The sequence below is a fragment of the Leuciscus leuciscus genome, assembly GCF_965113295.1.
Source record: "Leuciscus leuciscus genome assembly, chromosome: 11".
In the NCBI taxonomy this organism is placed as follows: domain Eukaryota; kingdom Metazoa; phylum Chordata; class Actinopteri; order Cypriniformes; family Leuciscidae; genus Leuciscus; species Leuciscus leuciscus.
This window is the reverse complement of record NC_138735.1, coordinates 17,300,874-17,316,520: the sequence shown is the minus strand read 5'-3', so window position 1 is coordinate 17,316,520 and position 15,647 is coordinate 17,300,874. Positions and strand designations below refer to the sequence as shown.

The 15,647-nt window shown below is 35.9% G+C and overlaps 2 protein-coding genes across 3 annotated transcripts in view; one reads left to right on the top strand and one right to left on the bottom strand.

The window, feature by feature from the left end:
- The first annotated feature begins 128 nt into the window (after positions 1–128).
- cd226 (CD226 molecule) lies at positions 129–10,110 on the top strand. Of its 2 annotated transcripts, none has more exons than XM_082183547.1 (6): positions 129–494; positions 1,809–2,135; positions 3,569–3,925; positions 7,481–7,577; positions 8,118–8,172; positions 9,587–10,110. In XM_082183547.1, the coding sequence occupies exons 1-6, from the start codon at positions 428–430 to the stop codon at positions 9,611–9,613; spliced, it is 930 nt and encodes a 309-aa protein (XP_082039673.1). In that variant the 5' UTR covers positions 129–427; the 3' UTR covers positions 9,614–10,110. The 2 variants fall into 2 exon arrangements, with proteins under 2 accessions (XP_082039673.1, XP_082039672.1); XM_082183546.1 differs by having other exon boundaries at positions 8,859–10,110.
- A 241-nt stretch (positions 10,111–10,351) lies between these two features.
- The window catches only part of dok6 (docking protein 6), an 85,807-nt gene continuing 80,511 nt past the window's right edge, over positions 10,352–15,647 (bottom strand). Inside the window, exon 8 of the mRNA XM_082183548.1 lies at positions 10,352–13,791. Coding sequence (XP_082039674.1) covers positions 13,637–13,791 — 155 coding nt within the window. The 3' untranslated portion in view covers positions 10,352–13,636. The remainder of the gene's footprint in view (positions 13,792–15,647) is intronic.

The following is a 15,647-nucleotide window of genomic DNA, read 5'->3' as shown; positions in this document are numbered from 1 at the left end:
CCTCTCCATTTTCCAGCTGTCAGATCGGTATGACTGGATGATGAAATCTCTTTAATTATCACATGCACTGTAAATGACTAGTACACCCAAAGTTTATTATTTCACCATTTTTGGGTGTACTATCCTGTTATGGATGAATCACGTATGGTCATTTTTGTTTTACTTTTATTTTAATGTATTATTATCATAGGGGAATTCAGAGATTGGTTTCCAATCCGCTCTTTCAGTTTCAGTAGAAAAAAAAAAAAAAAACTGTGTGTGGGGTAGAATTGTGGCCATTGTGTTTTGGTGAACTTAACACCTCCTCTGTAACAGTGTTTAACCGCTGGTTGAGGAGGTGATTGCAGACTTGCAGCTGAACACAGATAGTGCCTGTGGTCGCCTCAGTCCTGTCAATGCTGTATTCATTCTGTCTCAGAGGAGCAAGATGGTGGCAGTACAAAAGGATTACTGGTACTTCTTGGTACTCATGATGCCGCTCTGTTTTCTGAAAGGTAATGTAGTTTTTTAGCAAAGGTAGGAACTTTTGGCTGTAGTTAAATGTTTTGTTATAAGCAATTGTTTGTGCCTTATTAGTAATTTATATCTATATTTAAGGACGCGTACGCATGAATGGCGTGTTCCTGTCTACGTATGAGTTGAATTGACTGTTTATTGATGATGAATATAAATTTAAAAAAAAAAGATTTTCATAGACTATTGAAGGAAACAGCGGCAGTAACTGCTTTTGCTTAGTTTAAAAAGGAGGATATGTGGTTACATAGAAAGTAACTTATTTTGTACTTGTGGTTGTTGGTTACATTGTATTTTGTACCCTTATAAAACTAAACGAACAATAACAGTTTAATAAACTTAATAAACTTCAAATGTTCTGCTGCAACTTCACCAAAAAACTGGAGACAGAAGTGAAAACCAGCAACAGTTGTTGGTTGGATAGCTAGGAGAACATTGTATTTGGGCACATGCCTTTATTTAGGTACTATATATATATATATATATATATATATATATATATATATATATATATATATATATATATATATATATATATATATATAAATTCAATTACAATGAATTTATATATATATATATATATATATATATATAAATTCAATTACAATGAATTTATATATATATATATATATAAATAAATTCATTGTAATTGATGTAATATTTATATAATAATATAAGTGTCTACTGTCACCTTTGAAATATTTAATGTGTCCTTGTTGAATGTTACAGAAAATTCTATTGTTTAAAAAAAAATCTTAAAGTCAGTTTCTGCAAAAATATGAACACAGCACTGTTTTCAACTCTGATAATAAGAAATTTCTTGAGCAGCAAATCAGCATATTAGACTGACTTCTGAAGGATCATGTGACACTGAAGACTGGAGTATATGTTGCTGAAAACTTAGCTGTGGCATTTTAATATATATTTAAATTAATAATATTTCACAATATCAATGTTTTACTGTATCTTTGGTCAAATAAATGAGGCCAGGGTGAGATTTTTTTTTTGTGTGTGTGCAAAAACAAACATTATTGCTAGCCTCAAACTTTTGTATGGTAGTGTATTTCAAAAATATCTTTGCAAAATCTCTAACAAATTAGTTTTGAAATCTAGCATAACAAAAAACAATGTGAAATGATGTATCTTTTAGTTGGTTTTGTATTCCAAATATATAATAGCTTTATTGGCATTGGTGTAAGTAATACAATAATCCTATTTAATATTCCCCCTTTTGAGTCTTTAAAAAATAAATAAATCTGTGTCTGTCTTCCCACACTTCCGCAATGGTGTTCTAGGCTCTGTTCAGATGAAAGCCCCAGAGTCAACAGTCATACTGCAGGAGGGAATGATATTGGACTGCCTGTGTCCGTGGACTGGCCAGCTCACTATGGTCTCTTGGACTAAAAAATCTCTTTCAAAACCTATAGCTATTTATCATCCTCAGTATGGCACCAACTTCGAATCATCTTTTGACGGTAGAGTGGAGTTTCTAAAAACCACCCAGATGGATGGCAGCATTTCCATAAGTAACGTCACCGAGGATGACATCGGCCAGTATCATTGCTCTCTGCAGACATATCCTCAGGGTTCATGGACAAAAGACACATTTGTCGAAAAAGCAGGTGATTGAAAACATTTCACTTTAGCCATCTTCAGCATTACAGATGAAAACACATGAGCTAATTAGTGGTCAACCATATACCGCCAAGGCCGATATTTTTTTTTTTTTTTTTATTATGGGACGACAAATTTTTCTGTTTGGCCGATAAGTGTCAGAAAATACTTTTATTTTAACAGTGCCATGAACGCAGCACCCATTCCCCTCCTTCATTAGTTTTGTTTAACAGTTCTATCTAGAATATTCGGCATGAGAAGCAAGTTGCGATAGTCTTTTCTTTCTTATTGTAACGTATTTCCGAGTGAAACGGCTACTCGAACAAGAAACGTGTAGGGTGGGATTTGATTTTGTCAATCAGGAATTTGTTGGATATTTGCTTGGTTTGCTATTGCTGTGATGTCATGTGATTGACAGGTTGCCCCGCCTCCGTGCCGGTAAACACATCATCAGAGAAGAGATGTCATTGCTTGAGAGAGGGGAAGTTGTTTTGATTAATGATTACGAGGGCACATTAATTAAAAAAATGATGTGCACAGATAAATCATTTATAGTAAATGCTGCAATATTTCATAAAAAAACCCTGAAATTGTTCATTTTGATTTCATGGTAACTTTAAAGAAATCAAATGGTATATTATTAAGTATATTATTATTATTATTCTATTATCAGTAATAAAAAAAGAAACAAATGCTACAATACTTTCTCACATAACATCGCCATTCAGAAAATATGCATGTATATCACCTAAACAAGTCTTAGAATATGTAATAAACATTTAATTCCACGAACCCCAATCTTTGGTGAATCCAAATAGGATTACAGAATTAAGACGTTCTGTAAAACATATAAGTCTGTTAATCTTACAGATCTACTTTTTATCACTTTTTTGCATAAGGATATATATATTCCGATTTCTAATTTAGTAAATATGTTAAATAAATGTAAATAAATTTTTATTGCAGCAATTGTTATCCATGTATTATTTACTGTCTTTAAATGAAATATCATGATATCATATATAGCCAATCAGCTTTAAATCGACCACCCTGGTCTCTAAGATATCGACCCTCGAAAAAAAATCCATACTGGTCGAGCACTAAATTCAATAGGTATAACCCTGATATTCTGTTTTTGTGATAGATCTGTATATTTCTATGGCATCGCTGTTGAAGAGTGTACTGTAGCTGGTTTAGTGGATTTACTTATTGTAGAGTTAATGAAAGTTATGAGCATTGTAATGTTTTAAGAGGATGTCAAAAGTCAGTAAACCAGGAAGATTTGAAAATGAGCGGTTCATTCATAAATCTGTAAAATCTTAACTTCATGCTGTGGAACTACAAACCGGAAGACAGAACACAACGAGCGCAGTGCCGAAAAGGGGCGGGGCTACATAAGGTCTATTGATCTCGAATAACATGTCTTTTACTTTTTTTCTAGCAATCACCACCACCATCTCTATTCAACCGGACACTAAGTTGGTGGTGGCAGAGAACGACAACCTGACCATTAATTGTGACCTTGTCCACAACGGTGAGGTTTTACAAGTAAGCATAGAGAAACTGAACGCTGAGGAGGGCAGTAGCAATATTATAGCAACGTGTCAGATGCTGAGCGAAGGAGTGGAGCTGAATGAGTTCGACAGTAGAGGACGAGTGAACTGCAGTGATGCTATGGAGGTCAGTCTACACCTCACCAACATCATTAAAGAAGACGGAGGACTGTACCGCTGCAACTTCAGCACAGACGCCGGTGTGCAGTCCACCACAGTCCTGCTGACCACTCTACCTGCTCAAGGTAGGACAAGGATGGGACGGCTTTAAAATCTTTCTTTCCGCACCGCACCTTTTTGTCCACACTGTGTCCTTTTGAGAGGATGACCAGTACCAGTCAAAGTTCATTCATGTGTCCAAACTTTTGAATGGTAGTGTTTGTAAGTAAAAACCCTATCATGCAATAATTTTCTGTTAAAAGATGATAATTATTTAAAAAAATAAATAAAACAGATCTCAAGCATTTTGACTGAAAGCCCCCCATTGTCCACTAAAATAATAAAAAAAGAAATAATTATAATTAAAATGTTTGGCGCTGAATTGAAAAAAAGATATATCTTAATATTTCGCTTAGTTGTCGATTATTTTAATGCTTGTTTTGTTATTTGTAACATTTAACTTATCTTGAGGCCCCCTAGTGGGCCCCGGCCCTCTGTTTGAGAACCACTGCCATACTAAAATGTATGAATTTTTACAGATAACAATTGTTTAAACCCTTAAACGCATACCCTCAGGTCTTTTAACAACCTGGGATGTCATTCATTACCCTCCCCTCATTCATTTTTTAAAGTTAGACATCAAAATTCTTAGTATTCCCTAAATGTATTGATTATAAACATAATTGCCGCAGACATTAAACAAAATAACAAAAATCATCTGCATAATTTATTACTGCAGAGCAAGTACTGAACGCAATCAAATATTAGTGTCACTGTAGATCTTGCTGATGGTAGATCTGGTGAAGAAGCTGTCAGCGATCAAAATGTTGAAATTATTGAAAATCATAGTTTTAATAATATGATTGAGATTGTGAATATGAGCCAGATGCTGAATGTACTGGGAAATGAGCTCTAACGATGACAGTGATGATGGTAAAAAGCATCTGCTCAAATTGAACTCCAAAAGGTGACGAAATTTGAAACTAAAATTGAGTTCCAAAAGGTAATGAAATATGCTTTATTTTATTCCTTTGTCATTGTTATTAAAATATCAGGAGAGTTTAGTACTATTACAGAAGTTAGAGATCCATCTGTGTTAGGTATAGATCCGGGTCGCTAAAGTCCAGAATATGTAATAATGCTTGGCGAAACATTCATGCATTTAAGGGTTAGCACAAAACATGAAACTGACTGTCCTGAACCAAAATGTTGAGTAATCCATCAAGTTTTTGTGAATAAAATTTTATTCACAACCTTTTTGACCAAATGATTGAAAATCCCATAGGAAATGCATATCATTTGACCCCCTTTGCGAAGACTTAAGATACGGTCATTAGCAACATTTCTGTAACTTTGATGGCAGTGTCACCAGCACCTGATTTGGTAGCACCACACTGCACGTGTAATATTACATGTTTTGTCTCTTGGAAATGCACATTTAGCTTGAGTTGACAATAGCAGTAGCTTGAGTTAAAACGCAAATTTATTTTCATTAAAGGCACAATATGTTAGCCTGGATGCCAGCCGAACCTAGCCCCGCCCACAATATTTGAGGTCGGGAAGTTCGCTCTGGACTTGATCCATTGTGGAGCAACAATGCTCGAACCAGAGCTGTTTGGACCAATCAAATTGTCAGGGCGGGCTTTATACGATGATGGACAGATAATCAACAGTAACGTAATCATCAACGTCACCAAAGAGCGCTTGGGTTGAATTCGTTTACAACAAAGTTGGCTGCCGCTGGAGAATTGAGATGTGTAGATTCTGTTATTGAAGATATTGATGTTATTGAAGATACTTACATGATCCCAAATGTTTCCAATAATGTTTAAATCCAGAGAAATCAGCAATTTTAACCAGTGTAACGTCCCGTGTCATTGCGTCGCCTGTCAATGATGTCACATCACTACCCTCGATTTCCGGTTTTACTTCCATAGAAACCATGAAAACACCAAAGATGCTTTAATATATTATTTGTTTAATCATCGTTATATAGCTCAACACGGTTTACCGCGAGTAACGTGTTTGTACCACACTATTGAGACGACACACTATTTTGACAAGTGGCTAACATAACAAAATCAGAAAGATCTTTATTTGTAGTAACAGAAATACAGCATTTTCTCCACCATACAATATATTTTAAAAGTAATTGCATGACATTTAGCAACACAAGTCGTCCAGCTTTTATTAATATGATATTCTAATTTTGATCTAGCACTGCAATGTGCAACTAGTGTCTCAAACCAGTTACAGAGCGAACGCAGTTATAACTTTCAAAACACCAAATTGTAGCTTTAGTATGATTGTTTTCACCAAGTAAAACAGTGCTGCCTTAACCAACAATTTTAATTCGTCATATAAAGTGACCCGTATGAGCAGTAAATCAGCATTTGTATTGTTTGACCGCGACTTAATCCTGTGGTAGTATAGTGGGTGGAAAGAAGGAAAAATAAATAAATAACACACACACAAAAAAAAAAAACCAGACCTACAACACACTCATTATACAGACAAATTAATATTAAAATATGAGCAAAAAAAAAACAAAAAAACTCCTTGATGTATTTTAACAATATAAATGACAACAAATGTCTTATTATTGGAGGAGACTACTAACAACTATCATCAAATACGTTTTGATTAAAAATGATTCTTAGAAATATCAACAAATCAGCATTATAACTTTGCAGAGCTATGGTCTATAACCTATCAAAAATGAGGAAGAACATTAAGGTTTACGAGCACTACAATCTCTGAACAAACAACACACATCAGTTTAACACAATTACTTTTTTTGTCCATTCTTTGAATTTTCGGCTTTCAGTGTATGAGAATAATCCATCATTGCGTTCATCACATATATTGGCCTAATTAATTTGAAGACGTCAAGCTGAAATATGTGTGCATACACTGTGTATTCCCAGCTGGTTAATGTCTGGAGCACTAGAGTAGGCTATATGAAATATGTCCATAAAAGCTTGAAACACACTTGCTCCAGTCCGGATATGAACTGTGATCCACGTTGCGAGTTTTAAACTTATCGTGCCGTTCCGCGCAGAAACATCTCTCTTGCGAGCTCTGCGTGTTTTTACATATTAAATATTGTTACAGTCGTATTCTCCATGTGTTGGTACTCAAATTTAAGCTTTAATGGCATCGTGGGGAAAATGCCAACAACACTTTTGTGTTGCAGTTCTGAGGAAACAAACACTGCATGTGTGTCCGAACTTGAAGAGAAAGTGTGAACGAACATCGCTAAAACAGTATTTTGTGACTTTTGAATTGATGTAATGCGATCTCAAGCATAATACAGCACAGTGATTGGATTAAAAAGTTCATTCTCATGAATAAATGCAGAGAAATGCTCTGAAACTGATGATGTATATCATCTCCAGCCAGAGCACCCAATCACCACTTCGAGTTAACGCATAGGCCTATATCTCACTTTTTGTGACGTTGGTTAAACTTTGCTTTTCAAACCTGAATGAAATGGCTAAAAAAAAAAAGGGCATTATGGGCTTTTCCCATAATGAGTGCTATTGTTGTTTTCATTGACGTGCAACCTGTACATGTCAGTTAACATCTAAAAAAATCTGTTTTAGGATTCAGTGACCCTTTAAATTTGTCTCTCTTTTCAGATTTGAAGGGTCTTCATCACATGCTGTATGTGTATATTGGAGGAGGGCTGGTTGGTTTCGCTCTTCTGATTATTTTATTAGTGACGTGGCTGAACAGGTATGTCATCTTACTTTATTAATCATAAAGATGTTTTTTTACTTCATGTTCAATTCACCCCGTGAGGATTTGCTTTAGCAAGTGATAAACACAGCCAAAAGCATAATTTCTTATTTTTTATATGGAAGTAATTAGAGGTAACATAACTAAATAGGAAGCATGAACAGATTCATTGCTGGTATAATAGCGCAGACTTGTGTTCTGTGCATGTTGTGACTGAATTAAGAGACTGAAGGTTGAAGAACAATGCATTTCCCATAGCTTTCATTAAGTATGAAGATAAAAGCGTCTGGTTTGTGAAGAGGTCTCTCCGACAACTGGCTGTGAAATCCCTTCCCCTCCTCGCCATATGTCCAGCACACTTGCTGCCAGCCTCACGAAGTTTTATACTGAGTGCGCAGTTTGTTATTTTGCAGTGAAGCGAGCTTATCTCCATACGGCAGTGTTTGCTTTGCTGCTCCTTAATGAAATGATTAAGTGGCCTTTTATGTCTGTCATCTAGAGTAAACCGTAACTCAATTTCTAAACTGGTTTTCACAGGATGAAAAGGAAGAGGGAGGACTACAGAATCAAACTGCACCCTGCCAAAAGACAGGTAAATATGTCAATCCGTTTTGCTCCGCACAGCTGACCATGTGTTGTTGCTGCGTGAATCTCACAGAGAAATGTCCACGATCGTATTTCACTCCAAAATCAAACGTTCAAAAATTATGATTATAAATTATGATATACATGTATGCATGTATGTGTGTGTGTATATATATATATATATATATATACTATTACAGATATTTTTGGTTCATATATTTAAATTTTTGTTAACAATAGCAAAACTTAAGTATGACCTGGACATATTTCATGAAATTCACCCTGCTACAGTATATTATACAGTATATAAACATACGGCTGTTCATGGGACATTTTTCATTGTTGGGTTCAACACATCATGCCTCAATTCCAGTGTGTCCACTGTAAAAACACAAGGCAAAGCAAAGATAGCAATTCTTATACTCATATCAGTATCCAATCTCTCCTGAATCCATTTTCGCTTGACAAAACATAGTTCTGAGAAAATCTGGACTTTATATTTTCTATTAAATTGTTTATAATATTGTATTGAAAAGTGCTGTCATGTCCTTGCAGCAGCCTGCAATAAACGTGTCTTTGCTTATCTGCCGCATTCTCCTTAACAACTGAAAAACCCTTAACACAGATGTTTTGCAGTAGTACTAATGCTTCTTTTATTCATAACTCAAACTGAATGCTTTCTTTCTGTGGCAGCGTAACCCATATGATCATGGCTGTGTCTATGACAGGATGAAAAAGGGGACCAAAAGTGGGGCGAGAGATAAAGAAATATATGTTAACTTTCAGATAGTGAAGGCTCATAAAAAACAAAAACAAAAGAGATGAGATACCACCACTCAATAGTTCAAACTGATAAATTGGCGTCTACGTGGAAGAACTAGCTTTGGCTGAAGAGCAGAAATCATAAAACACAAACCAAACATCAGTGCCAAGAAATGCTTTCGCACCTGAATACTAATGGATGGATCAGAGGGGAAATTCCTAATAATGCAGAACATTAATGGAGCCGTGCGTATAATTTGTCATTTGATGAACCACTACCACCATCATCATCATCATCATCATCTTCATCAGTGCATTAACCATTCAAACCTGGCCCAGACCCCACATTTCATGGCATTTCATTGCATAATGGTGCTGGATGTTTGCTGCTCATGTGCACATTGTGGAAAAATGTCCTCTCTTCTCCTCGGTGAAGACTGTTTGACAGGTAATCTGCTTAAGAAGCTTTCTGGACTGTATCAAAGCCAGATATAAGCTGAGCACGGTCACTCTGAACAGACACCGAAGCAACGCTTTAGCTTGAGTGACTCTAATTATCAAATGATTGGATCTCAGAGAGCCTTTGAGTGGATGAATCTTCTCAGAATCACATCCTTGTCTCGTGTCTCAGTTTGAGCTCGAATGCTTTCTCTCTGCAGAAATGGACGTACCAGCCTCACGAATGAGAACGAGGATACGAAGGCTTCATTACTCATAGGTCGAACTGACAGTGCTCAGCTTACAGGCGGAATATGATTTGCATTGTGAGGAATAATGACTTTAAATGATTCGGATCATTCAAGAGTTCAGATTTGGTGTTTGAGCACAGGGCACTTAACATGTACAGGAATAAAATGAATCACATTTTGATGCTTCTATTCTATCCTTGATCTCACAAAGCAATCTGTATTTGATTACGAATAAAAAAATAAGGCATGATACTCTGAAAAGACGTGGGATTTGGCTTCATGAGACTGTATTATGCCTGAATGATGGTGTTCTTTAAGACTTATATAAAGATATTAACATTTAATGTAGACTTTTTGCTTTTCTTATATCAAGTATGAAGGGAAAGATCGCATCTACATTTCTAAAGTTTGGGGTTAGTAAGATTTCTTTTATTTTAAAAGCAAGGAGACAGTAAATATTGCCATTTCAAATAAATGCTGTTCTTTAGAACTTACTATTCATCTAAAAAAGAAATCAATATTTTCAATATTGATAAGAAATGTTGAGCACAAAAATCTGAATATTAGATGATTTCTGATTGTGTATACACACACACACACACACACACACACACACACACACACACACACACACACACACACACACACACACACACACACACACACACACACACACACACACACACACACACACACACACACACACACACACACATCACAGACGCATATACTGTATTCAGGGGTTTCTGTAAAGTCCATTTTATTTTACTCAGTAAACATTGACACATCCACACAGGACAAAATCTACTTAATGCCTTAAAATAAAACATGAATTAAAAACAACATACAATTACAAATAAGCATACACACACAAACTAAAACTGGTGTAAATGCTATAACACAACCAGAAAGACATCTTCCAAGAAATGATTTCTGGAAAATCCCAAAGGGAAATTCCCGAGCGATGGAATATCATGGTATTAAACAACACAGTGTTTGACCAAATATCCCTTAGAAACCTCCTTAGAAAAGGACATTCCCTTTTTAAAGACATTTTTAAATGATGTACAATGATACCGTAAGAAAACAGAGGTTTGATTCACATTCAAGTGCTACTAAACGCTGCCTAGAATGAATTCTGAGTATCGGCAAATAATTACATGTGGAAAAAGGGGGAAAAAATTACAATTCATAATGTGCTTCTAAAACATTCAGCTCCACATCATGACAATATGTTATTATTCTAGTCAAATCAAGTTTTTCTACCACAATGAGACAAAAGAGCAACAGTCATTTAAAGGTATTTTAAAGTAAATTGATTGTCTCACTGAATGCATTATTGTTTCTGTGCACACTTCTGTCATCCTATCTATACAAGACCATTTGAAAAAACCCAAAGACATTCAGAAGAGTTAAGCATTTTCCTGTGCAGGGAGAGAACAGATATTTTGTTCTGCTTTTAGACAAATGCAGTGTCAACAGATAAACGTAATTCAGTTACACATGTTGGATGGTTGGAGGGATGCTAACTGAATCAGCGTTCCAGCCAGAGTCTCAGTCTAGCAGAGTCTAAAGGCACTTCTTCTGCAGTGTGAGAGGCTTCAGATGAACTGAACCTCCCATCCAGTGTGTAGACACTTTTCAGAAATTAATTTCATAGAAAATAAAGTTGTTTTGGGGGTACATTGAACAGAATAGTTCATCCAAAAATGCAACTGATCATTTTTCACTCTCGTGTCATTCCAAATCTGTATGACTTTCATCGTCTTAACCGCTGTGACCAGATAATTGACTCCAGATCACTCAGATTAGTAAATTAATCATTCAGACTGCGTTTTTCAACTAAAGGGACACGACATTTTTCATTCAATTGATTTCTATTCATAAGCATGCGAATGGTGGAGTTCAGAAACGCTAGTTTCACATTTCGTTGCGTTCCAAAGTTCAAGTTTAGGCTGTGTCTAGGTATTTATCCGGATATACGTTTAAAAACGGTGTTTTTCGTTTTAAAAAAGCTCTCCGTCCACTCTAGCGTTATCCAAAAGTTTCTCATCCACACTGAAACTTCGGAAAACGCTAAATTCAACTTACTACGCATAGGCCTACGTAAAACCTCATAAAAACTCACTGAGATGATACAGACGAAACAGACAAAAGTTGCGTCCCAAATGACGCACTATAGGCCTATGTACTCAACCGTGTAGTGTACGAATTTTGTGAATGAAAGGTTATTTTGCCATTCAACATGGGAGTCAGTGACAGTTGAGTGCATGAAGTGTCCAACATTCCACACTTCGTTTTTTTGGTTGAGTAAGTGCATCATCCGAATAGCCTGATACCTATTTAAAGTGAACTTTTTATTTGGAATTTTCAGTGTGAACACACTACTTGCACTATTTATACTGCAAAACGTCATATAATAGTGCTTAAGCACACAAATTCAGACGCATACATTTATATATAATATAATAAAGTTATCATGCTATTCTTCAGGCAGGATCATTTTATTTAGCAAAATAGCTCACCATTCACTAATGCGTCCAGTTCGCACCCATTCACCATTATATGTTTGGTCTAAAACGCAACTGCTCTCATGTTTTGCCGCAGGACAGCAATTTCAAGTAAATTTTCCATCATCTTTGCAGGACTGTGATATGAAGAGTGTACAAAGTAACATTTTAGCAACAGTGTGTAAGTGAATAGCAGTATAAACATACATATCTATCGGTTTAATGAGTCACATGACTAAACATGCGTCAGCGTTTTCAAATGCCTCCGTTTTCGCAGTTCACACTACAATGCGAAAATGGCATTTTCAAATTGATCAACTTGGGAAAGCGTTTTCAGAAAGCTGTTTCTGCAGGACAAAAATGCCATCTCAGTGTGGACGGAGGGCCAACCCGGAGAGAAAAAGATGCGTTTTCAAATGAAAATGTATTAGTGTGGACAAGGCCTAAGTGAACTCTGACATGTAAATTCGTATTGACCAATAGAAGATTGATACGCCCTTTGCTGAATTAAAAGAACGCAAACTTTGAATCTACATGACTGCACTGTTGTTGTACATTGGAGTAAGATTGCATATTGGATGTATTAGATGTTGAATATACTTTACTTAAAAAGACTTCGCAGAGTGTGACGTTATATTGCGATCGTTGCAGTGTCCAGAAATGAGACTTGAATAGGATTTCAAACCACATTTGAATGTAGCTCAAAACGGATTTTGTAAATATCGGATTTCATGTTGTTGGTTTTTTTTTTGGTTTTTTTTTTGTTGCTGTTCACACTTGTTAAATATGATCAGATTTGGACTGACAGTCTAAACAAGTCTTTTGAGTCCTTTTTGAAGCTTTTTCCAGATTTCATGGAAAAGAGCAACCAGCACAGTCTTTGAAATATCTTCTTTTGTGTTCCACAGAAGAAACAAAAACATACGAGTTTGGAAAGTGAATAAACAGTGACAGAATATCCATTTTTGGGTGAACTATCCCTTTAAAAGTAAGCTTTTTTTCCAGTTTTCCCCAAAACACCACACAGCACGCATCTACAGACATCATGGCATAATAAAACCCAAAGAAAACGACAAAAGTGCAAAACAAGCTCTAATTTAAAAGTGCAGGGTGCTAAACACAAACATATGTTCCTTGTTTGACAGAAGCTAAGTGGACACAAAGTCAGACAAAAATGCAATAAACTATGGATGCAAGCGCTACAGCGCTTTAATATTTACAATTATATCTGAAAAATAACTGCAGAAAGTCCATTTGTCTTAAACTACACAAGGAAAATAAAGTTTATGGTACAACTTTTTGGCATTTGTTGTTTTTTTTCTTCAACGTACAAAAAGAGGCTCCTAGAGTTCTTAGTATACACCCTGTTCTACAAATAATTATTAAGTCATACATATACATACATATATAGAGAGAGAAAGAGAGTTCATACTGTTCATGTGTCTATGAGCTTCCTAAAGCTTTGGAATGTCCGGGAGTCGTGGCTTTCGTCAAGCCGTGACAGTGCATGTCAACGGAGCGGCGAGGCGCTGCAGTTCCTATCGTGGCCACTAGAGGCCGCTGTTGCTTGATCCTGGTTCTGCTCCTGCTCCTGCTCAGTCTGCTCGGGAAGGAAGCTTTGAAACGTCTGAGCCCGTGGAATGAGCGTCATAGTCAAACTCGTACCTTGAAAGAGCCAGAGAGATCATTATGCATGTTATTGACACGGCACTGATTCGAAAAGGCATTCGAGTGAAAGTAATAAGAACTGTACAGCAAAACACATTCCTGCGCATTGATTAACTTGCGCTTTTTGAACGCAGCATTGATCGTCTTTGTGCATTAATAACACAGTTCCTCAAACTAGAAGGGAAAAGAGATTTTGGCAACTCTCCACGTATCAGTGTTTGGCACGCTCGCGGGAGAGGTAACGTTAGATGGCTTAACTCGATTTTCTAGAGGTGATTGTGTGATCAATTATGGATGAGGAGTAGAATAATACCCAGGGTGAGACGAGGATACCTGCTCTCCAAGTAGGCGAATCACACAAAACTTGTTTCTTAACAACAGCGAGCACATATATAGAGCACTGACTCAAACAAATACAGTCACCGAGCGCACGACACGAACCTTATATAGAAACCAAGCGAGCCGCTTCTGAGGAGCGTACAGGTATTGCATGGGAGACTGTCACTTCGTAACTTAATCGTACAGGTGGGTGGGTGTTTTGGTAAAAATATTTCTTGAGGTTTATAGAAATCAAATGCATTTTTGAGCTAAACAGGATTTCTGAATCCTGCTCCAGTGCTAGTGCCAGCATGCCTAACGTTACTATTTCCACTGGATGATCCATACATGCTTTTCATATCACCCCACAACATTTAGCAAAAAGGACCAACAGTCAGACTCAGATCACGAGAATGTTATCTTGTTTGGTGAGGACTGTGAGGGAGAATCTACAGTTGGCATTAAATGAATATTTTATAAATGCAGCTTAAGATCTTATTGTGAACAGTTCAACCATGTATATATTTTAGTTTTTGTACATGCAATGTTTAATCAAAATGTCATACTGCTGAAATGCCAGATTTCTTCAATAATTTGCTCTGCTTAACCCCGTAAAGCTGATATATTGTGTTGTTATGGTTCATCTAGTATGATATGGAGCTCAAAATCAAGGAGGACAAAACCCCTCAGGCCCAAACTGAGCCAAAGATATGCAATTTGGTGCAGATGTTGTTATATTTGACCAAACCCAAACATCTCCAAGAACTATCTTATACTTTATGATCAAAATATTTTTAATTCAGAGCAAAAAGACTATAAAAGTGTGGCATAGGTTTTATTTGAACATACACATGTTTGTATGAAGACAGTTTACTTTGTATACTATTGGTTGAACATTCCTTTTTGTGTGTATAACTGATACGGACTGACAACAAAGTGTTTGTTAATATGGTGATTTTCAGCAGATACTGTGTTCGTTTAAGTGATGATATGCAGATATCTGAGTGAAACACGTTGATTTTATTTATATTATACTTAATTTTATTATCCTTGATCTTACTTATCCGCTTTGCTTTGCAAAGTAAAACATCACTAACATGACTTGAGATTTTATGCCTAAGATCTGATCAATAGACAGTAGGCCTATAGAGTTTTGACTAATTATGAATAATATAATCTTTAAAGATGAAAGTGAAATAGATGCTTTATTTATTTGTTTATACTACCATTAAAAAGTAAGGAAGGTTTTTTAAAAGTTATTATTTTATTCAGCAAGGACAGTAAGGCATTTATAATGTTACAAAAAAACTATAACAATAAATGCTGTTCTTTGAACTTCTATTAATCACAAAATCCTGAAGAAAAATAAATTCTACAAAAATATTAAGCAGCACAACTGTTCTCAACATTGATAATAATAATAAACGTTTCTTGAGCAGTAAATCAGCATATAATAATGATTCCTGAAGGATCATGTGACACTGAAGACTGGAGTAATGATGCTGAAAATTCAGCTTTGCATCACAGGAATAAAA